The 25,320-nt window shown below is 40.2% G+C and overlaps 1 protein-coding gene across 5 annotated transcripts in view; it reads left to right on the plus strand.

The window, feature by feature from the left end:
• Positions 1-25,320, plus strand: part of kiaa1328 (KIAA1328 ortholog) — a 173,667-nt gene that overhangs the window by 32,658 nt on the left and 115,689 nt on the right. For all 5 annotated transcript variants that reach the window (XM_043684585.2, XM_043684442.2, XM_087990030.1 and 2 more), the window contains 2 exons: positions 6,972-7,087; positions 20,652-20,770. In XM_043684585.2, the coding sequence (XP_043540520.2) occupies positions 6,972-7,087; positions 20,652-20,770 (235 nt within the window). The remainder of the gene's footprint in view (positions 1-6,971; positions 7,088-20,651; positions 20,771-25,320) is intronic.

The following is a 25,320-nucleotide window of genomic DNA, read 5'->3' on the forward strand; positions in this document are numbered from 1 at the left end:
GTGGTCGGCTACGTTGTGCTGGATGTGAATGGATTGGTGAACTGTGATATTCCAATATTGGAGAAATTATTGATTTTAGAAAATAAGGAAGTTTAATTGTATTTTTAAAAATTCATTTGTGGGATGTTGGTGTCGCTGGCTGGGTCAGCATTTATTGCCCAGCCCTAGTTGCCCTTGAGAAAATGTTGTGGAGCTGCCTCTTGAATTGGGCAGTCCACATGCTGTAGATAGACCTACAATGCCATTCTGGATGGAATGCAAGGATTTTGACCCAGTGGCGCCGAAGGAACTACATCAGGATGGAGGAAAGCTTTCAACTGATGGCGATCCCATGTATCTGTTGCCCTTGTCCTTCTAAATGGAACTGGATGACAGTTTGGGAGTTTTTAAAATTAATTGCAATATGGTTTGAGAGACAAATATATGAAATTATGTAGAATAAGCCCTTTGAATAGCTTTTTTTTTGTTGTTTGTTTTTAAAAGTTTGAACTTTTTTGGACTGAGGAGCAGCAAGGCCAGAACTGAAAGAAACTGGTGCCATCTAGTGTTGAATGATTTGAAACCTGAACACAGGAAAGAAGATTCAATTCGTTTTTCAAAATATATAAATAACATAACTTGCAAGTTCAGCAATCACCAAGTATCCAATGTGCCAATAAGTCTGGATTTGAAAGTAACAAACACTGAAATGAGAATGCACAATTCTAAGAACTATAATGTGCTTTTACATTTACCATCTCTTTATGACAAATTAAAGTCACGCTTATCAACCTGGCTAACCACCTTTAGTGATGCTTCTGTGACTGTCTTTTGTTTCTGTCTGCTCTTGTCTTATACTTCTTAATTCCTTTTGCCTCTCTCTTTCTTCTCTTCAGCTTCTCTCATTTCATATACTTCTTTCTTTTCCTCCCCACGTCCTATTTTTGAAATGGATCTTCCTTCTGTTGTCATTTTTGCTTTTTTCTGCAACTACTTGTTATTTCTCATTTGCTTCTGTCATTCTGGGTTGCCTTTAAGCGAGTTGCTGAAGATGAGAAATAGTGTTTATTTATGTCAGCTATAGGGCACAGATCAGGTGGGAAAGGAGCTTCTAACCATCACAGACTACACTTTGAGCTAGATATGGGGCATAGATTAAGGGTGAGGTAGCATGCTGCTAAATCACGTGCATCCTTTGCCCAACTAAAAGCTAAATATGAGATAAGAATAAGCAAGCAACCATATTTTATGCAGTGAGGGAGGGGCAGGTATGTAAAATGAAGAAATGTCATGGGGTGAGAGCTGTGAAGGTGACTGAAGCTGGAAAAGGTGTGACCTGGTGAGAAGGGCTGTAATACCATTGACTTTAATCCCATGAAAGAGTTTTTAAAAAAAAGTTTGTGAGGAGAATGACAAATCAGGTGATGGGGAAAATATGAAGTAACATTGGAACCAAGAAATGGTTCACAGCAGAATTAGCAATTGTCATCAAGAAAAGCATGGATTAGTAAATAATAGCTAAAGACAAATTGTGCCAGACTAACATAGTGATATTTCTTGATGAACTCGGAAAGAGCTTAGACTGTTGTGAGGTTACTGTTACTTATACTGATTTTCAAAAGACATTTGATAGGATGCCATCTAATAGATTTCGGGGTAAAATTAAAACTTTTGGCTAGACATCAAAATTTGTGGACTGTTTTCTCAGACATGAGAAAGTGTATAGTTAAATTCTTCAAGTGCTGGTATTATTATCTTTTTGATATATATTTACGACTGAGACTTGAATGTGCTGATGACCGAAAGTTGAAAACACAATAAAGAATGAAGAGGCTAATGACAGGGGCTCCAATTTAAAACTGAGATGAGGGGAAATTTCTTTTGAGGATTGTGAATCTTTGGAACCGTTTGCCACAGAGCGCTTAGGGGAAGAGTCCTTGCATATTCTTAAGGCTAAGACAGATTCTTGATCACTAGGCGAATCGAAAGTTATAGGGAAAATGCAGGAAGGTGGACGTGAGGAATGTCAGATCAGCCATGGCAGAGCAGGCTCCAGGGACTAAGTGGCCTCCTCCTGTTCCTATATCTTTCCCAATGTTTCCACATCCTTCCTGTAATGGGGTGACCAGAACTGTACACAATATTCCAAGTGAGGCCGCACTAGCATTTTGTATAGTTGCAGCATGACGTTAACGGCTCCAGAACTCAAACCTTCTATCAATAAAGCCTAACACCGTATGCCTTCTTAACAGCACTATTAACCTAGGTGGCAACTTTCAGGGATCTATGTACATGGACTTCAAGATCCCTCTGCACATCCACACTACCAAGAATCTTTCCATTGACCCAGTATTCTGCCTTCCTGTTATTCTTCCTAAAGTGAATCACCTCGCATTTAGCTGCATAGAACTCCATTTGCCACCTCTCAGCCCAATTCTGCAGTTAATCCAAGTCCCCCTGCAATCTGTAACATCCTTCCACACTGTTCACTACTCCACTGACCTGAGTGTCATCTGCAAACTTATTAATGCATCCACCTATGCCTGCGTCCGAGTCATCTATAAAAATGACTAACAGCAGTGGTCCCAAAACAGATCCTTGTGGCACACCACTAGTAATTGGACTCCAGGCTGAATATTTTCCATTAACCGTCACTTGCTGCCTTCTTTCAGAAAGCCAGTTTCTCATCCAAACTTCTAAATCACCCTCAATTCCATGTCTCTGCATTTTCTCCAACAGCCTACCATGTGGAACCTTATCAAAGGCTTTACTGAAGTCCTTGTACACCACATCAACTGCCCTACCCTCATCCACATGTTTGGTTACTTTCTTGACAAACTCGAATGAGGTTTGTGAGACATGACCTGCCCTTGACGAAACTATGCTAACTATCTGATATCAAATTGTTGCTTGCTAGATGATTATAAATCCTATCTCTTATAATTCTTTCCAAAACATTTCCTACAACAGATGTATGGGCGGCATGGTGCCACAGTGGTTAGCACTGCTGCCTCACACCGCCAGAGACCTGGGTTCAATTCTCGCCTTAGGCGACTGACTATGTGGAGTTTGCACGTTCTCCCCGTGTCTGCGTGGGTTTTCTCCGGGTGCTCTGGTTTCCTCCCACAGTCCAAAGATGTGCAGGTCAGGTGAAGTGGCCATGCTAAATTTCCCGTAGTGTTAGGTAAGGGGTAAATGTAGGGGTATGGGTGGGTTGCGCTTCGGCGGGGCGATGTGGACTTGTTGGGCCGAAGGGCCTGTTTCCACACTGCAAGTAATCTAATCTAATGTATGGCTCACTGGTCTAGCATTACGTGGGTCATATCTACTGCTCTTCTTGAACCAGGGCACAACGTTTGCAATCCTCCAGTCCTCCGGTACTAAACCTGTAGACAATGGCTCAAAGATCAAAGCCAAAGGCTCTGCTATCTCCTCCTTAACTTCTTAAGTTTTATAGGTTCTTGATTGCAAGAGAATGAAAGAGTATCAGGTCTAGATAGTATTGAGGACGCAATCAGACCAACCATGATCTTATCAAATCAAGGAGGAGGTTCAAGTGGCTGAATGGATATTCAAATATAGGATCTGAAATATTTATTGACCAACTACATTTTAAAAATGTTTGGAATAATCAACATAAAATATTATATGGTACTGCATGTAATATCATGCCCTTATGTATGCAGTTAAAGTTGTGGTTGAGCTAATGTAAGAAAATTGGCTAGCTATAACAACATTAGTTCAGAATTTTTAAAACATCATTCATGGAATGAGGGTGTCCACTGGCTGGGCCAGCATTTATCGCCCATCCCTAAATGCCCAGAGGGCAGTAAAGAGTCAACTACATTGCTGTTAGTTTGGAGTGGCCTGTATTCCAGACCAGATAAGTATAGCAGTTTCCTTCCCTAAAGAGCTTTAATAAGCCAGATGGGTTTTTCCTGACAATTGATAATGGGTTCATGGTTACCATTAGACACTCAATTCCAGTTTTTTTTTAATTGAATTCAAATTTTAACATTTGCCATGGCAGGATTCAGACCCAGCCCCCCAGAACATTACCTTGGTCTTTGGATTAACAGTTCAGTGATAATACCACTAAGTCAATGCTACCCCTAGAATTGTAGCAATACGTTTGCTATTATTTAACATAACCTTTCTTTAAACTACTTTTATTTCTCTCTTGGTTACAATTCCTTGATTGATGTTCTATTAACTAAATACTAAATAAGAACCATTTTTATGATGAGAATCCATTTCACTTGAGGTGGAGGCCAATCCATGTTCAACAACTTGCTCATAAAACACTGCTCGCATTTTGACGGCCACGACAAATTTTACCCACAATAGCTGAGGTAATCCACATCTTCCAAGACGACAATATTCTGAATATAGCAATTCACGACAGTCTTTTAAATACAAAATGTGAATCCACTGTATCTCCCAATTTTAGCCAACTCTTTGATAATGTCTAGGATCTGGATCCACATCTTGGTCAAGAAGTAATCAATTCCTCCTACCTTTGTCTCCAATTTCATTAAAATTTGTCCACAAAGCTAGGGCTGAAGTACAAGTGCAAAGAAATGATGGAGCAGTTTTGGGATTGGCAGACAGTTTTGAGTTGATGAAAATGCTGTATTGTCTCTACACCCCCCAATACGCGCACGCACGCGCGCACATGCAGGAGTTTGATCCCTCAAGCATGTTTCACTATTTAATAAGATCATGGCTAATCTGATTGTTACACTGAAACATAGAAAATAAAAGCAGGAGTAAGCCATTGGACTTTTTAAGCCAGCTCCTCTGTTCAATGTGATCCTGGCTGATCGTCCAAGTCAATACCTTGTTCCCATTTTCTCCCCATATCCTTTGAACCTTTTAGCCCTAAGAACCGTTTCTAACTCCTTCTCTCAAACATTCAAAGTTTTGCCTCAACCACTTTTTATGGCAAAGAATTCCTCAGATACGCCATTCTCTGGCTGTATAAATGGCCTCAAGATTAGAAAATTACACGCCACTCTTTTGTTTAAAAAGGGTGAAAGAAGAAATGCAGAGAATTACCAATCAGTTAGCCTAATATTCGTGTGAAGATTGTTGGTATCTATAATTAAAATAGGATAGGAACACCTTTGAAAGTTTTTATCTAATCAGGAAGAGCCAGCATGGATTGGTGACATGTAGTTCATGCTTGACAAACCTCGTTGAATGTTTTGAAAAGGTGACTAAGGTAGTGGACATGGGAATGTCTGGATTTTTTTATATGAACTTCCAGAAGACATTTGATAAAGTCCTATATGAGAGACTGTTAACTAAAGTAGAAACCCTTGGGAATTGATGGTACAAAATCACCCCAGGTCTCATTGTACTTCCCCTTTTCACCATTCAGATAATAATTATACATTGTGAATAGGTGGGGTCTTGGCACTGATCCCTGTGGTATCCCACTTGGAAAAAGACAAGTTTATCTATACTCTATTTCTGTCTGCCAATCATTCCTCTATTCATGTGCTTTAATTTTACATGCTAATCTTGTGGAACCTTATTGTAAACCCTATGAAAGTTTGTTTCCCAAATAAATGGGGAGCCTTAGTTCTAGATTTTCCGTCAAATGGAAACATCCTTTGCACATCCGCCCTTTCAAGCCCATTAAGGATCTTGTGTTTCAATCAAATCACTTCCTACTTTTCTGAAATTCACTAGATACAAGCTAAGACTCTTCAACATTGGCTCATAAGACAAACTACTTATTCCAGGTATTAGTCTAGCAAACATTCTCTGAAGTAATATAAATGCATTGATATCCTTCCTTAAAGAACAATAATATTGTGACCTATTGAGAAATTTGATAGCCATCATGTCCATGTACGTACTGGAGAAAGTTATTTTTAGAATTTCAAATTCCTAAATTGCAGACTATGTCACGACTATGGTTTTCTTCAAGGAAAAATTAATTTCAATTTATACTTGAAATATTCTGGTATTATTGCAGCTTTATGTGGCTGTATTTTGCAGGCTTTGTTTGGGTTGCTAGAATAAAATTAACCAGGTAATGGATATGTAGATAAATTCAGTTCTGTTCTTTTGCTTTTTTAAAGTGGCATCTGTCATTGATGCATGAAAAATGAAGTCTGGGATGGTTATACATGTAGATTTTTGTTTTCTGCTTATTTTTCACTAGGGTAGCAGGAAGTAAACAATTTTCAAACATTTACTGGTGGCTGTTGCCATTTAGTACCTTGACCAAACGATTTTTCGTAAGTGAACATGTGATTTTTGATAAGGAAATAATGAAGAAGCTTTGTTATTACTTTAAAATGTTTTGTGAATCTTGAATTGGTTTTGAAAATGTTTAAAAATAGCATTGAGTTGGTGTCAATTGTAATGGTATCCATTATAATTTTTAGATATTGACAAAAGTGACGTGGTAATCTTTTTAATCTGGAAGAATGCTAACAGGAAGGAATAATTAGTTGAAGGAAATGGCAAGCAAGGAAGCTTGATCCTTTTCTGCTTGGGACCTATTTGAATTCCAGTTGTTAAACTCTGTTTTGTCCTTGTGCATGATTAGCAAAGCTTGTAATAGCATTTAATTGCTGCCCTCGCTTACTAAAGCCATCGCGAGATAAATCAAGAATTAAAACAGATATCTGTACCTATTATATTGTAATTGCAGCAGAAAACACTTAGAGTGAAACTAGAGCTAAAGTTTCATTGAAATAGAAGACAATGCATGAATGAAGGTTATGTACTCAGAGCTTCCTCAAAGGTGATGGAAGTAGCCTTTGAATATTTTTAAGGCAGAAGTAGCTAGATTCCTGATCAGCAAGGTGGTGAAAGACTATCAGGTAGGAATGTGGCATATCAAATTAGCTCTGATCTAATGAAATGGTGGAGTTTCAGGGAGAGGCTGAGTAGCTTACTTCTATTTTGAATTTGCCTGTTTCCAAGCATTTCAGTTAATACAAAGTCTAATTCTTCTGTTTTTACCCACCTAGAGTAAGTGAAGAGAAAGAAGAAACTGTGGAACGATTAAAGGCAGAACATGAATCATTTGAAAAGAAAATCAGAGAACTGGAGGACCAGAATGAACTCATTGTCATGGAACGGGAAGATATCCTTAACTGCTTTAAAATTTTATGTGACATACATTTAGTGGAATCCATCTGTGTTTTGTGTTTAGAACGCATACATGTAGTTTGAAGCAAAAAAGAATGTTTGTGATAGGGTGAAAGGGAGGAGCAATTAAATGACATAAGCATTGGACTGTGCAAGACTACAAGTGTGGTAGAGTCATAGTCATAAAGATGTACAGCACAGAAACAGACCCTTCGGTCCAATTCGTCCATACCAACCAGTTATTCTAACCTAATCTAGTCCCATTTGCCAGCTCTTGGACCATATCTCTTTTAAAATCTTCTTATTCATATATCCATCCAGATGCCTTTAAAATGCAGTAATTCTATCCGTCTTCACCACTTCCTCTTTCAGCTCATTCTGTACACGCACCACCCTCTGTATGAAAAAGTTGCTCCTTTGGTCCCCTTTATATCTTTGTCCTGTCACCCTGAACCTGTGCCATCTTGTCTGTTTATTATATCCATGCCCCTCATGATTTTATAAACCTCTACAAGGTCAACCCCCCCCAGCCTCCGAAGCTCCAGGGGAAACAGCTCCAACCTATTCAGCCTCTCCCTCTAGCTAAATCCTCCAACCCTGGCAACATCCTTGTAAATCTTTTCTGAACCCTTTCAAGTTTCACAATGCCCTTCTAATAGGAAGGAGATCAGAATTGCATGCAGTATTCCAAAAGTGGCCTAACCAATGTCCTGTACAGCTGCAACATGACCTCCCAACTCCTATACTCCATGCTCTGACCAATAAAGGAAAGCATACCAAACACCTCCTTCACTATCCTTTTCTACCTGCAACTCCACTTTCAAGGAAGTATGAGCCTGCACTCCAAGGTTTCTTTGTTCAGCAATACTCCCTGGGACCTTACCATTAAGTGGTAATGGAACAAGTAAGAATCAAAATGTATGCCGAGATGACTCTGTGTGAATGCCACAATCCTGAACAACTGCCATCTGAAACTAAAAGATAAATGTGAGGAAGACCATAGATGAGGAGCAGCAGTAGACCATTCAGCCCATTGAGCCTTTCATTGAGATCATGGTTGCTCTGATAATCCTCACTTCTTCCGCTTAGCCACCTTTCCTCATAATCTTTGATTTCCTTACTGATTAAAAATTTATTTATATCTGTCTTGAATACCTAAATACCCACTTGACTACTTAACAATCTATGTTGTTTTGGAGGTGATAAATGTGGTGACCAAGTATACCAGCTCCAAGTGAAACACCATGTTGTACTGAGAGTACACAGCCACAGGAACAGACTCTTGCCCCACCAAGCCTGCGCTGTCATATGTTGCCTTTCCAAACTAAAGCCAATCCAAATCCCGGTATTCCTTGCCTATTCACATATCTTAAGATGTCTCTCAAACGATTGTTTCCACCTCCATCACCACCTGCTACCACCACCTCTGCCAACAAATTCCACACACTTACCACTTTATGTGTAAAAAGAAATTTGCCTCTCACATCCCCTTTAAACTTTCCACCTTTTACTGTAAACATATGTCCCTAATTTCATCTCTCAGAATTTTTCTGGGAAAAAGACACTATCCATGCCCCTCATAATTTTGTAAACCTCTATCAGGTTGTCCCTCAGCCTCCGAAGTGCAACAAGTCAAGATGGTCAAGTCTCTTCTCGTAGCTTATACCCTTGAACCAGGTAACATCCCAGTAAATCTTTTCTGTACCCTTCAATACCTCCATGTCCTTTTGGTAGAGTGACGACCACACCTGTATGCAATATTCCAAATGTGACCTTAGTAAAGTTTTGTACAGCTGCAATGTGACTTGCCAGTTCTTATATTCTGTGCCCTAACTGATGAAGGCAAACATGCCATATGCATTCTTGATCACCTTATCCAATTAGGTTGCTACTTTTAGTGGACATGTACACCTGGATTCTTCTGTATATTAATGCTTCTAAGGATTCTGCCATTTAATGTATACTACCCTCCTACATTACAACTATCAAAATGTATAATCTCACATTTCTCTGGATTAAATTTCATCTGCTGTTTCTCCAGCCTATCAATATCCTGCTGTATCCTAGGCAATCCTCCTCACTGTCTGCAGTTCCCCCAACTTTTGTGTCATCCGCAAACTTACTAATCAGACTACCTAGGTTCTCTTCCAAATCATTAATATGAAAAGGTCCCAGCATTGATCTGTATAGAACCACACTGATCAGAAAGACACCCTTCCACCTCTACCTTCTACCTTCTTTGACCAAGCCAGTTCTGTATCCATCTTAGCAGCTCACTACAAATCCTATGTTTATCTTTAATAATCTTCCTCTCTTCACATACCGATAGAAGCTTTTACAATCAGTTTGTATATTACTCACAAGCTTACACCTCCCCCCTCACCCCACCTTCCTTTACTGAAATCTAAAGGAAGGGCGGCACGGTGGCACAGTGGTTAGCACTGCTGCCTCACAGCGCCAGAGACCCGGGTTCAATTCCCGCCTCAGGCGACTGACTGTGTGGACTTTGCACGTTCTCCCTGTGTCTGCGTGGGTTTCCTCCGGGTGCTCCGGTTTCCTCCCACAGTCCAACAATGTGCAGGTTAGGTGAATTGGCCATGCTAAATTGCCCACAGTGTTAGTTAAGGGGTAAATGTAGGGGTATGGGTGGGTTACGCTTCGGTGGGTAGGTGTGGACTTGTTGGGCCGAAGGGCCTGTTTCCACACTGTAATGTAATGTAATCTAATCTAAACTGCTCCTAATTCTGAGATCTGCTATTTTTGACGAATCGTATGCCTGTTTTAAATCTAATACTATTCCCTTCTCAGCCATGTCTGAGCTACCCGTACTATTATATTTTTATTGCCAAGTAAGAAAGAACAATGGCTACACTTCTTCCAAGCACTCTTTAAAAATGTTTACCATTGCATATCAACAGCCATCCCTTCAACTAACATAGCCAATGTGCCATAGCTAGCTTGAGCCTTGTACCATTACAGTTTCATTTAGTCTCAGTATCAACCATGTCACATTCCATCTTAATGAAGAGTTCTATCATATTATGGTCGCTCTTCCCCAAGAGGCTTAGCACAGTTGCCAATTATTCTCTCTGGTTATTCAGTACCAATCTAGTGTGGCCCTTTTCACGAATTGATTCCTCGATGTATTGATCCAGAAAACCATTTCAAGCATACTCCAGGAATTCTCCACAGCATTGTTACTCATTTGATTTGTCCAATCTACATGCAGCCTAAAGTCTGGCATAATTATAATGTTGCATTTGTTGCTTGCATCTCTCATTTCCTGTTTAATGCTTTCCCAAACATTACCTGTCTCTGGGCGTCTGCATGCAGCCTCCATTATTGTTTGAATTATTTTGCATCATGGCTGTTTTATTCTTGCCTTTGAGTTCTCCACATATCACTTTATTTCCCATTCTTTTATTTTGGCCCGTACTATCCTTTTCTGTTTCCCTGTACAGGTTCCCATTCCCCTGCTATTTTAATTTTTAACTGTCCCCAGCAGCTCGAGCAAACATCCCCGCGAGGATGTCAGTTCCAGTCCTGTCCACGTGCAGTTTATCCAGTTTGTACTGGTCTCTCTCTCCCCTGCCAGATCCAGTCTCAATGTTCCAGGAATCTGATAACTTCCTTCTTGAACCATTTCTACAACCATGAATTCGCCTGTTATATCCTGCCATTTCAACTCTGACTAGCATGTGCCACTGGTAGCAATCCTGAGATCACTACCTTTGATATACTACTTTACATTTTGTTTCCTAATTCCCTATGTTTTGCTTTTAGGACCTCTTCCTTTTACCCATATTGTTGGTACCAATGTTTACCTTGACCACTGGCTGTTCACCTTCTCACTCCAGAATGTCCTGTAGCTACTCTGGCATCCTTGACCCTCGCACCAGGGAGACAACACTCTATTCTGGAGTCTCATTTGTAGCCACAAACATTTGATTATTCCCCCCTTATGATTGAATCCTCTATTGGTATAGCCTACCAACATGTTCCTACTGTGTAGTAGAGCTAACTGTGATGCAATGAATTAGGCTGTTGCTACTTTCCTCTGAGAGGCTATTTACCTCAACAAAATCCAAAGCGACATATCTGTTTTGCAGGCAAATGGCCACAGTGGACTCCTGAACTGCCTTCATAGTCTAGTTTGCTGCTTGGTTGTCATCCATTCCTTCCTGTGGTTTCATGATTATTTTGTAATTTTGAAATGCACTTAGTGTCTTCTACTGTGAACACTGATACAAAGTATTCTTTCAACTCCTTTGCCAATTCCTGGTTCCTCATTACTGTTTGCCCAGTCTCTCACTTTAAGGAGCTTATGTTCACTTTGGCTTATCTCCTTTTTATATACTTAAGGAAGATTGTCCAGCTTGATGTTACTTGCAAATTTACTCTCTAAGTTGAGTCATACAGCGTAGAAGCAGGCCCTATGACCGACCATGTCTGTACTGATCAATAGACACCAAACTATACTAGGCCAATTTCTTTACACTTGGTCTGTAGCCTCCTATGTTCAGGCATTTTTAAATGTTCATTCAGAAGTTTCTTACCTGTTGCGAGAGTATCAGCCTCCACCACCTTCTCAGGCTTCATGTTTCATATTTGTGCCATTCTGAGTGAGAGAAGTTTTTTCAGACCTCCTCGAGACCGCATACTTCTCACATTGAAATTATGCCTGCTGGTCTTAGACACGTCTGCCATAGAGAAGAGATTCACATGATCTGCCCTGTCTACATCTCTCATAATTTTGTATACCTCTATCAGCCCTTCAGCCTCTTGTGCTGAAAGGAAATTAAGTCCAATTTATCCAATCTCTCCTCATTACTGAAACTTTTCATCGTGGGCAACATCCTGGTAAATCTCCTCTGCGTCCTCCAGTGCAATCATGTCCTTCTGATAGTGTGCCAGCATACAATATTCCATCTATGGCCTAGTCAATGTTTCATAAAGTTGTAACAAGACTTCCTTCCTCCTATATTCCGTACCCTGGCTAATGAAGGCAAACAACTGGTATGCTGCCTTCACCACCCTGCCTGCTTGTACTGACACTTGCAGGGATCTATGAACTTATACTCCAAGGCCACTTTGTCCTCAGTATTTTCTAGGAAGCAAATATTCATTGTGTAAATCCTTCCATTATCAAACCCCCAAAATACATCACCTCGCACTTATTGAGATTAAATTTTGTTTGTCATTGCTCTGTCCAATTTACCAGTTGATCAATATCAGACTGTAGCCTGAAACCATTATCATCACTATCAATAACACTCCCAGTATTCAAGACATCCAAAACATACTCTTTCAACTTCTAAATTCACATCCAGTCAGTGATGTACATAAAACAAAACAAGGGTTTCAGCACCGAACACTATCATGTAGTACTGGTCACAGGTTTCCAATGACAAAAATACCCCTTTGCCATCATTTTTTGCTCAGTCATCTGGCACTTCACCTGTGGCTAGTGAAGTATTAAATATATCCACCAAAGCACAGTTCACCCATCTCTAGGCTCAAAGCAGAAGCAGCGAAACAAAGACTGGAACAAACAGCCCTCCCTCAAATCCAACCCAGACTCTGGGTCAGATACATGGACAACGCTTTTTTATTATTAAGAGAACAGAAATCGAAAACATACGCTGGATTATCAACACCATGCTCGCAGGGACCAGATTTATGAGAGAGGAGGAAATCAACAATCAACTCCCATTCCTGGATGTGATTGTAGAAAGAATACAGAACGGTGAATGCATCACAAAAGTGCACAGAAAAGCCACACAGACTGACCAGATCCTGAACACCAATTGGCCAGTAAACTCCACGACCAACTGGCCCCAGTAGCCGTGCACACATGACAAAGACCACAAATGCAACTGAAACAACACAATAATCTTAGGACAAGCTAAATAGTGGGCAGCCAGAGAATTTCTAGAAGCATGGTACTCATCCTTGAACTCCATCAACAAACACACAGACCAAGACCCAATATACTGGCCACTATAATAAACAACTGGAACCGGCAACCGGAACAGCAGGAATAGAACTGAATACATTCCAAAGACGCAGTACAGCAGCACTTCACAGGAGGCTCCAAAGTGCTGGTGATGTCATCTAGCCAGGAGAGGAAACATCAGCAGGTCAACTTCCCAGCTCAGCAAACATACCCACAACTACGACAGCCGGCACTGAGCTACAAATCATTACACAAACATTTCCAAATGTCTTCTGAGTCACTGGACATGAAACGTTAGCTCTACTTTCTTTCTACAGATGCTGCCAGACCTGCTGAGTTTCACCAACAATTTCTGTTTTTGTCTCTGAACAATTATGTGACTGACTCTGATTTACTGTCTGAAGTACTATGGGAAAAGGGCTCATTTTCTCTTTTGATACAAATCTTGAGTATCACTGAAGCTTTTCAGCTTGCCCTCTTCAGGACAAGTCAAAGAATTCTAGTGATACCTGGATATTTTACAAGATGCACATAGTAATATACAGCACGGAAACAGACCCTTCGGTCCAACTTTTCCATGCCGACCAGATATCCCAACTCAATCTAGTCCCACCTGCCAGCACCTGGCCCCTATCCCTCCAAACCCTTTCTATTCATATACTCATCCAGATGCCTTTTAAATGTTGCAATTGTACTAGCCTCCACCACTTCCTCTAGCAGCTTATTCCATACGCGTACCACCCTCTGTGTGAAAACGTTACCCCTTAGGTCTCTTTTATATCTTTCCCCTCTCACCCTAAACCTATGCTGTGTAATCCTGGACTCCCCGACTCCAGGGAAAAGACTTTGTCTATTTATCCTATCCATATACCTCATGATTTTATAAACCTCTATCAGGTTCCCCCCTCAGCCTCCAATGCTCCACGGGAAACAACCCCAGACTATTCAACCTCTCCCTATAGCTTAAATCCTCCAACCCTGGCAACATCCTTGTAAATCTTTTCCGAACCCTTTCAAGTTTCACAACATCTTTCCGATAGGAAGGAGACCAGAATTGCTTGTGATATTCAAACGGCCTAACTAATGTCCTGTAAAGCCGCAACATGATCTCCCAACTCCTATACTCAATACTCTGACCTCTCTGACATGGCTTGAACATATTCAAAGGAATGGAAGGATCAAATCACACAGCATGTTTCTTCAGTTGTTTTGAGACCAAAAAAACTGCAGATGCTGGAATCCAAAATAGACAGGCTGGAGGCTGGAAGAATACAGCAAGCCAGCAGCATCAGGAGGTGAAGTCAATGTTTCGTGCCCTGGTTGGTCAATGGGAGGTGTGAATCTGGTGGTTGACCGGGAGCAGTGGAAAGAATGGGGAGGGGCTGGGAAGGGAGTTGGGTGATGGGGTGGGAGGTTATTGAAGTTGGAGAACTCAGTGTTGAGTCCTCCGGGCTGTAGGCTGCCCAGGCGGAAGATGAGGTGTTGTTCCTCTAATTTGCGCTGTGGTTCGGTTGGCAATGGTGGAGGCCAAGAATGGTCATGCCGGAAAGGGATTGAAGGAATTGAAATGGATAGTAAAATAGTATTAACTGCGAATTGAAATGGATAGTAAAATGGTATTAACTGCGAAACCATCCTGCATTTGCAAAGCTTAAAAGCAAAATATGTACTGTTGATATGATTCTGTGATAAGACCATATTTGCTGAACAATCCTGAATGCACTAAAGCTACACTAGAAACCAATTAGGATAACCAATTGATTATTATTAGATAATCATTGGAAAACAAAAGAATATGTTCAATCCATCGACCTTTTTTGAATTACCAAAGAGTTTGGTAATGCCTTGGCCAATCAAAGTGGATGTCAACGAATTAGCACCCTGTACCGTAATTTATTGACTAATTTTAAAATTTCTTCCATTTATGCTGGTAATAAACTAATAAGCTCAATCTTTTTGTAATATAATGCTAAGTGGACAAAAGTTGGTCATTAGTTGAAATGATCTGCAGAGGGCAGCAGTCACCATGTTTTCAAGCTTTTCACTGTAATTGATAACTTTTATTTTTAATGTGTTTTTTCTCTCTATCTTATTAGTCAGTTAGTTTTCTGCATCCTGAGGCTCCAAACATCATGTGATATTTCGGTTTATAAGCCAAGTTCAGACATCAGAATTAGTGCCTTGTTTTACTTGAAATGTTACTTCCAGAACTCGAGAGAAGAATTGTGGCTAGTTTGCTGTAATTATCTGCTCCGTTCATTCTTAATTTCTTATCTGACACTACACTTAACCATTCTGTTGGTGGGTTAAATGTTGCTTCGAGTGAATGCCCACAGCGAATGCCAGATAATTTCAAAACATCAATAACCTTTGTTTGATTGAAGCAATTTTGATTGAAGTGATTATTTTCATGGTACTTTAGGGACAGTCAAGTGAGGACTGAGTGCAACTTGCTGTGGAAAACATAAAAAGGTTTATAATGGTCAACACAAGCTTTGCAAATAACTACAAAATACTTGAGACCCAGCTGAAAAAGCAATTGGGTTTGGTTTAGTTCTCATGAGTCAGATTCGACAGCTAACAAATGGCTGGCCTTTTAGGTCAAGTTATTAGCCCTCTGTCAAAATATTTAGAGACTGCCTTGGTTTGAAAAGTCTGGGCCTGACTGAAGAATTTCGGTTTGAGTCTGTTATGGACAGTTTGAGTGTTTAAACTAATCTCAGTCCTTATTCTCACCACCTGTGGGCAGACAGATCGTCTTGTAATGTTTTACCCTTCTTAAATAATTGTGGCGTATTTCCCTGCTGCCTCTGTTTGTGGATTCTAACTTTGTAAGGATAATGCTGTAGTAAAGTTAAATCAGAAGAAGGATTTGTTTCACACCCTTTGTGGTGAAGGGAATATTTTGCAGCACAGCTGTGCTTTCAGGCACAGAAGAAGAGACTGATTCAAAAAGGATAAAAAGAGCAGCAACGTCAATGGAAAACAACTGAACATGCCAGTATATCAATGTTCTTGCTTTTAAGATGGAATCCAAAAATTCAGAACTGGAGATGGCAGTCCGGAATTACTTTAAGATGTTAATAGGTTAGTCAGTTTTTTTTTAAAGTCCATTGAGGGTCATCTGAGGTAAATTACTGAAATGTCACTCTTGTTTTACTATTTTGATGAAAGTTGATTACTTAGGAAGAACACAAAATGCAGGTTCAAAGGAGAAATAGTTACTAAAGACTTGCACAACAGAAAACAACTATTTGTGGGTCATCTCTGAACTAAATGGCAAGTCATTATCATGTCCTCCTTGGCTGAAAGTGGCTTTTCCATTTTTGGCCTTCTGGTCGGAGCTATGGTGTATATATTTGCTGGATCAGTTCTGGTCAGTGGTAACATTCAGCATGTTGATATTTGTGAATTCAGGAAAGGTAACGCCTTTGAATGTTAAGAGGAAATAGTTAGATTCTTTCATTTGAGATGGTGACTGCCAGGCATTTATACGGTATGAATGTTACGTGTCACTTATCAGCCCAAGCTTGGACATTTCCAAGGTCTGTTGCATATAGACACAGCCATCTTTATTATTTGAGTAACTACAAATGCTACTAAACATTGTGCAGCCCTCAATAAACATCTGTGCTGATCTCATGGTGGAGGGAAGCTCATTGATGAAACAATTGAAAATGTTTGGGTTGAGGAAGAAATGTTAGCCAGAACATTGTGGAACTTCTTCCTTTTCTTCAGACAGACCTGTTGATAACAATAAATTATGGTAATTTTGACAAGCTGGAGTGGAACACAATAGCCAGCGGACTGGAAGACTGGGAGCAGAGTGGATCAACCGGCAGACTGGAATACTGGAGCGGGATGTGACAGCCGGCACACCGACTCATTAACGTTGAACTGTTATCTGTAAAGAACTAGGGTCAACTTTGACACAAGATATATGGAAATTCTAGATTTTTTGGCCAAAAATATGGGGTTAACTTTTACATGAAATTTGAGAGTATGGTGCTGGAAATGCACAGCAGGCCAGGGAGCATCCAAGGAGCAGGAGAATTGATGTTTTGAGTAAAATCCCTTCATCAGGAATGAGTCTGTGAGCCAAGGGGATGGTGAGATAAATTGGGGGGGAGGTTGGCTGGGGTGAAGATGGCTGATAGTGCGATAGGTAGATGGAGATGGGGGGTAATGTGATAGGTGGAGCGGGTAGGTGGGAAGGAAGATGGACAGGTCAGACAGGTCTTGAGGGCGATGCCGAATTGGAAGATTGGAATTGGGATAAGTTGGGGAACGGAACGGAGGAAACTGGTGAAATCCACTTTGATGACGTGGGGTTGGAGGGTCCCGAGGTGGAAGATGAGAAGTTTTTCCACCAGGCGTCAGGTGGTTAGGGAGTGGCGATGGAGGAAGCCCAGTACCTGCATGCCCTTGGCGGAGTAGGAGCGGGAGTTGAAGTGTTTGGCCACAGGGCGGTGGGATTGTTTGCTGCGGATGTCCTGGAGATGTCCTCTGAAGCACTCTGGGAAGACAGGATGGCTACTTAGAAAGTAGAGGAGACCACATTGGGAGCAATGGATACAATTTACTGTTTTTGGGGGGGGGGAAGTAAATCTGTCTTTGATATATTGTCAGTGGGTATATGAATAGGGAGGATTTGGAGGGAAAAGGGCTGGGTGTTGGCAGTTGGGACTAGATTGCGTTGGGATATCTGGTCAGCATGGACAAGTTGGACCGCAAGGTCTGTTTCCACGCTGTACATCTTTATGACTCTATTGACTGTCAATTCTAGATTCTCCCAGAAGAGGAAATATCCTTTTTACATCCAACCTGTAAAGGCCTCTTAGAATCTTGTATATTGTAATTAAGTAGTCATTCATTCTTCTAAATTACAATGGCTGCAAGCCCATCTTTGTCTCAACCTTCCTCATAAGACAACCCAATATTCCAGACATTAGATTTAGGTTTTATTGTCAAGTATACTTGAGTACGGGAATACAGGAGTACAGTGCACAAAGTTGACATTCTCCGGCACAATCTTAATATTCAAAAGATAGGATTAACAACAGAAGCAGAAATAAAGTACTGGAAGACGCTGCTACATGAGTCCTTTCTAGAAAAACAGCCACAAATTTCGAATCTGTGAGCAATCAGATGCCCAGAGTCCCCACACGCCACTGCACCCGAAACACCAACATCTCCAACTGGGCTCAGGCAATAGCCTGGGACCACATGTCACCAGAGGATCAGTGTTCCCATTCTATGAAGGCGTGATACATTTGTTGACACTGTCGATGCCATGAGTCCACTTAAGCTGTCATTTCCTGAATTGGGCTCAAAGTGGATATTGGGCCCACCATCCTGAAACTGCTGGTGCCTCATTCTGCCTTACATTGCTGCCACTGCTGCCTCGTGGGTCTGCCATTTCAGCAAAGGAACCTGCTGATGCAGCTGCTGGCACACTGGGAAGGGGGTCTATACTTATGAAAGGAAAAAAGGAAAAGAAGAGCAAATGTAAAAGAAAGAGAGAAAAAAAGAACAGCAGCTCTAGGCCTTCAGCCTTATCAGTTTGGAAACTATCCCATATAGCATGGTTCTCACAGCGATACTGTTACAGACAAGCAACAGATATATTGTTCAAGAGCATATAAAGTAAGATTTTCCTCAACAACAGTTTGATGTACCTTGAGTGGTTACGTCAGCCATTTCGGAGAGCAATTAATAATCAACTATGTTACTGTCTATCTGGAATGACATTAAGGCCCAACTTTTTAAAGACTCAAAGGTAGAAGACAGAGGGTGGTGGTGGAGGGATGTATTTCAGACTGGAGGCCTGTGACCAATGGAGTGCCACAAGGATCGGTGCTGGATTCACTACTTTTCATCATTTATATAAATGATTTGGATGTGAGCATAAGAAGTATAATTAAGTTTGCAGATGACACCAAAATTGGAGGTGTAGTGGACCGCGAAGAGGGTTACCTCAGATTACAACAGGATCTTGATCAGATGGGCCAATGGGTTGAGGAGTGGCAGATGAAGTTTATTTAGGTAAATGCGAGGTGCTGCATTTTGGGAAAGCAAATCTTAGCAGGACTTATACACTTAATGGTAAGGTCCGAGGGGATGTTGCTGAACAAAGAGACCTTGGAGTGCAGGTTCATAGCTCCTTGAAAGTGGAATCGCAGACGATAAGATAGTGAAGGTGGTGTTTGGTATGCTTTCGTTTATTGGTCAGAGTATTGAATACAGGAGTTGGGAGGTCATGTTGTTGCTGTACAGGACATTGGTTATACCAATTTTGGAATATTGCATGTAATTCTGGTCTCCTTCCTGTTGGAATGATGTTGTGAAAAGTGAAAGGGTTCAGAAAAAATTTACAAGAATGTTGCCAGGGTTGGAGGATTTGAGCTTTAGGGAGAGGTTGAATAGGCTGGGGTTGTTTTCCCTGGAGTGTGGAGGCTGAGGGGTGACCTTTGTAGATGTTTATAAAATCACGAGGGGCATGGATAGGATAAATAGACAAATTCTTTTCCCTGGGGTCGGGGAGTCCAGAACTAGACGGCATAGGTTTAGGGTGAGAGGGGAAAGATAATTAAAAGAGACTTATGAGGCAACATTTTCAGAGGATGGAATGGGCTGCTAGAGGAAGTGGTGGAGGCTAGTACAATTGCAACATTTAAAAGGCATCTGGATGGGTAAATGAATAGGAAGGGTTTGATGGGATATGGGCTGGGTGTTGGCAGGTAGGACTAGATTGGGTTGGGATATCTGTTCGGTATGAGCGAGTTGGACCGAAGGGTCTGTTTCTGTGCTGTAAATCTCTCTGACTCTAGTCTTCCTTCTTTGAATTATGTTAATATACCAGTTGGGCTTTGACAAATCATAGTTCACCATTTTTCTTTGTATTCAAAATTTAATTAACTAACAACTCAGTGTAACTTCTATGTTATTGTACCATGCATAATTCCTTTGTCAAAGTCTGGATACATTTTATGATTAGAATTAGCTTTATTGTCACATGTACTCACATGGGTACAGTGGAAAATTTACAAGTTGCCACTTAGGGCACCATCTGAGGTACAAAGATACCTAGGTATAGATCTCTCGATGCAGAGATTTTTCATTTTAAAATCTATTGGTTCATTATGTAAGTGGATCCAATTCTGTTGTGCTAGTGAATTAAAACAACTTATGAAAAATCAGGACCTAGATAATGTGTTTTGCAGCTTTGTTCATTGGCATGATTACTAGAATTCACGTATAACAAATTGTAAAATTAAATCTAGCATAGAGTTCCTGGCTGTCAGCAGTTCATTTTCATTTTCTTATGTGTCAGTTACTATATTGATTAAATTAAATTTTCTAAATCTATTGAATCACTTAGGACATTCACAATTTGTCTATTTGCTAAATTTGAGTGCTGCAGTATGATTTATAAAACTGGTTTATGCTGTATAAACTCTTTCCGCATCTTTTGAAAGCGTCTTTTCTGCTTTGAGAGGAAAATAGCTGCTTTGTTATGCCTCATCATTTGAAAGCAGTGAGCAAAATTTGTGGTGCTTTATATTTTCTCCTATTATGTTACTTCCCTTGACCCACTTTATACCGTTGCAACACCAGTATGAAAAATGCCAGGAACTCCTGAGTGTTTACCAAAACTGCCTCTCTGAGCAGAAAGAAAAATTGAACCAGTGCTTTCCTGAGTCCTGGAACAATAAGGAAAAGGTAAGGCCTAGCTTCTGAATCTGATCTGTGGAATTATTGTTAGTGATAATGATGTATGAACTGTAGAACTAGTAGATTTGCAACTGCAGATTGTAAATCTACTTAATTAGCTCAACAAAAATCATTTGGCTTGAGCACCTGTTGGAAATGGCAAAATATTACATGTGGCTCTTCCATACTAGATTCAATTGCAGCTTGACAAAGTCTCAGGAACTGTAATCCCAGGCTGCTGTCTGTCTGGAAGCAGGTTTGTTATAAAATAGTGTCAAGGGGTGAGAAGGAAGTAAGTGATCTTCTACCATCAATTCATTAACACCATCTCTTTTCATAAATCAGAATTGATAACTGACTTCCTTTGTAAATGTAATTTCAAATTGATGAGTAATTCACACATTTGTGTGGATAATCTCATGCATAATTTTGTCAGTCCCAATAACTGGGAGAAGAATTACGTTCCTAAAATAAAGTTTGCTGAAATGTGAAAGCAAAGCACTATAGATACGTGTAATCTGAAATAAAACACAATGCCAGAAATACTCTGCAGCATTTACAGCATTTTCTATTTATGTCTTAAATTCTACGTTACTTCAAATTTTACATGAATATTGGGGAAAATTACATTGAGGATGCTGGAATCCTTACATTACTGCGAGTTATATTTTAATACATGAGAACATGTGTATATATTATGTAGCATGCTCTAAGGTTTATTATATTTGCCTAACTTAAATTTTTCACACTTCTTATGTTACATGCAAATTTCAGTGCCACATATTCAAGCTGAAAACTTAAATTTGCCAGTTTCATCTTACTTTGATGAGAAGCTCTGGTTTTAAAGGCTGCTTACATCCCTTTGGAAACTCTGATAGGAACGAAAGTGTTTTCTCTTTAATCTCCAATTTGCCTTGTACTAAACATATGCTGAAATGAACAATTTAAGACAGTAGTATGTAACTAAGAAAATTTGAGGAGAAATGAGTGAAGGGTTAGTATTTGCTGGAGGAATTAAATCAACTTCTAAAATCATATGGTACAGAAGAGGCCCTTCCGCCTGTAACACCAGAAATACACTATATCTACACTTCCACTTATCAGCACTTGGCCCATAGCCTTGAATATTGTAACACTTCAGGTGTATATCCAAGCACTTTTTGTTTTAAAGGTTGTGAGGTAACCTGCCTCAACTACTGTCCCTGGTAGAGCATTTCCAACCCCTACCACTCTCTGGGTGAAAGGATATTTTGTTGATAACCTTCTGCTTTCCACTTTAAAAGTGTGAGGTAGTGCCAAAGTAATGAAACAGTGTTGGAAAAACTAAGGATATAACTTGGGAGCAGAACAAGAATGTGCAATAACCGAGTAAGTTGTAAATTTAACATTAATTCACCAAGATCTTTACTAACGTATGAAATTGACATCTGAGAAGAATATCTGTAACAAAAAATTTGGACTATTTGGATTAATTTTAAAATATTTGCCATTCCTGCTGAGCTTTTCCAGCAACTTCTGTTTTTGTTACAATTCAGCTCTTGGTGAGTCAAGTAATTGAGATTTTTGAGTATGTTACTAGGGGGATGCCAAAGGTATCACTAAACTGGCTTTTTGGTTCAGGTGTGACAAAGATCCCATAGACATAATTAAACACCAAATAATTATTTTGGTATTGGGGCCAAATTTCTCTCTAACCAATGCAAGTAGCACCCCAGTTGATGAATCTTTATATTTGTCCGATTTTTAGTACAAATGTTAGGTTATCTAGTTGAAAACTCCCTCCTTTCTGCCTTTCCCCTTTCTTGAACAGAGTTGTTACATGTGAGTTTCAAAACTGCTGGGACCTGTGCAAAATCTAGAAAAATTACAACCATTGCGTTCACCATCTGTGCAGCTTATTGTTTTAAGACCGCAGGCTGCTGCCCATCAAATCCAGGGAACTTTGTGATTTTTAAGTCCCATTACTATTTAGAATTCATTTTCTGTAGCATGGTAGCTGTCCTAATTTCCTCCTCTAGTTTTGCTTTTGTGATTTTCAACTGTTCTTGAGGTACCTTTTTTTAATCTTCTGCTATGAAAATGGAACATGTACGAAAGAGGTCCCCAATTTGCAAACATTTGACTTATGAGCATGCGTACTTATGAATACAATTTCATACAGTGGTACAATTTTGAAGACTCGACATATGAACATTTTCTGTCCTGATGAACGCTCCTTTATGTTGTCCTGTGTTGTGTTCTGACTTGCGAACAGATTCTAGAACAGAACCTGTTTGCAACCTGGGGACTGTCTGATCTCGTTCAAAGCCTGTGCCATTTTCTTTCTCATTATTGATTCTTCAGTCTTGTCCTTTTAGGACCAATGTTCACTTTAGCTAGTCTTTTTATATGCATATAGAAGCTTTTGCCCTCTCATTAGATTTCTCTCAGACTCCAATTTCTACTACTTTTTAGTAATCCATTGCTAATTTCCAAAATTTTCTCAATCTTCTGCTCTATCACTAATCTCACAGCAATTTTTAACCTTGATATCAGTTAGCTACAGATAATGCATCTTTCTAATTTTCTGTTCATGGTTGTGAACTATCTCCTTAAATGTCGGCCACTGCATCTTCACAAGCTTACCTTTGAACCTTTTATCCTTTTCCACTTTAACCAGTTGTCATCAGTTACTTGTAGTTATTTTAATTTAAGTTACATATTTTAGTAGTAGGCCCATGTTTCTAGCTCAAACTTAATTGTGAAATTTCAGACGTAGTGGACAGCGAAGAATGTTACCTCACATTACAACAGGATCTTGACCAATGTGGCAATGGGCTGAGAAGTGGTAGATGGAGTTTAATCCAGATAAATGAGAGGTGCTGCATTTTGGGAAAGCAAATCTTAGCAGGACTAATACACTTAATGTTAAGGTCCTAGGGAGTGCTGCTGAACAAAGAGACCTTGGAGTGCAGGTTCATAGCTCCTTGAAAGTGGAGGTGCAGGTAGATAGGATAGTGAAGAAGGCATTTGGTATGCTTTCCTTTATTGGTCATTGAGTACAGGAGATGGGAGGTCATGTTGTGGCTGTACAGGACATTGGTAAGGCCACTGTTGGAATATTGCATGCAGTTCTGGTCTCCTTCCTATTGGAAAGATGTTGTGAAATTTGAAAGGGTTCAGAAAAGATTTACAAGGATGTTGCCAAGGTTGGAGCATTTGAGCTATAGGGAGAGGCTGAACAGGCTGGGGCTGTTTTCCCTGGAGTGGTGGAGGCTGAGGGGTGACCTTATAGAGGGTTACAAAATTATGAGTGGCATGGATAGACAAAGTCTTTTCCCTGGGGTGGGGGAGTCCAGAACTAGAGGGCATAGGTTTTAGGGTGAGAGGGGAAAGATATAAAAGAGACCTAAGGGGCAACATTTTCACACACAGGGTGGTATGTGTATGGAATAAGCTGCCAGAGGAAGTGGTGGAGGCTGGTACAATTGCAACATTTAAGAGACATTTGGATGGGTATATGAATAGGAAGGGTTTGGAGGGATATGGGCCGGGTGCTGGCAGGTGGGACTAGATTAGGTTGGGATATCTGGTCGGCATGGACGGGTTGGACCGAAGGGTCTGTTTCCATGCTGTACGTGTCTATGACTCTGTGATCACTCTTATGTAGAGGATCCTTTACTGTAATATCAATCCTGTCTTAATAAACAATATTTGGTCCAAAATAGCCTGATCCCTGATATATTCTGTAACATATTGCAATAAGATTCTATTCTGAATGCATTCATATGAATTCATCCTCTCTTCAGGCTACCGTTAGCAATTAGACCTCTCCAATTGATGTGAATATTGAAGTTACCCAGATTATTGCCATACCTTTCATGCACTTCATTATTATTTCTTTATTTATATCCTGTCCTACTGCGTTAACTGCAGTTATGGGACCTATAAACTACTCCCACTGGTGACATCTTTCCTTAACAAAAAAAAACACAGAACTGGGGATGCTGGAATTCACAAACAAAACAGAAACGTTTCAGATCTAGTGAGTTCTGAAGAAGGGTCACTAGACCCGAAATGATCCCCTTGGCCTTCTCTCCACAGGTGCTGCCAGGCCTGTTGTATTTTTCCAGTAGTTTCTGTTTTTGTTTCTGGCATCTTTCCTTTGTTATTTCTCTTCATCATCCAAACCGATTGGTTGGTTGGTTGGTTGATTGTACATTGCAATCTTCTGAACCAAGACCATTTCTCTCATTTAATTTGAACAAATGAATTCAGTACGACCCTACTTGAATATGTAAATACAGTCATGGTAGTAAAATTACATGGAAACAGTTGCATTTATGTGTTTCATTCATGGAAATGCATCTTGTGACTTTTAATTCTGATTATTTCATAGAATCATAGAATCCCAACAGTGTGAAAACAGACTATTCTTCCCAACAAGGCCACACCAACTCTCTCTGAAGAGCATCCTACCCAGACTCTCAACACCCCCTCCATAACCCTGCATTTCCCAAGGCTAATCCACCCAACCTACACATCCCTGGATAGCATGGGACAATTTAGAGTGGCCAATC

This window comes from Chiloscyllium plagiosum, unplaced genomic scaffold, assembly GCF_037043375.1.
Source record: "Chiloscyllium plagiosum isolate Xiang-an unplaced genomic scaffold, Cpla_swu_hap1 HiC_scaffold_1, whole genome shotgun sequence".
In the NCBI taxonomy this organism is placed as follows: Eukaryota; Metazoa; Chordata; class Chondrichthyes; order Orectolobiformes; family Hemiscylliidae; genus Chiloscyllium; species Chiloscyllium plagiosum.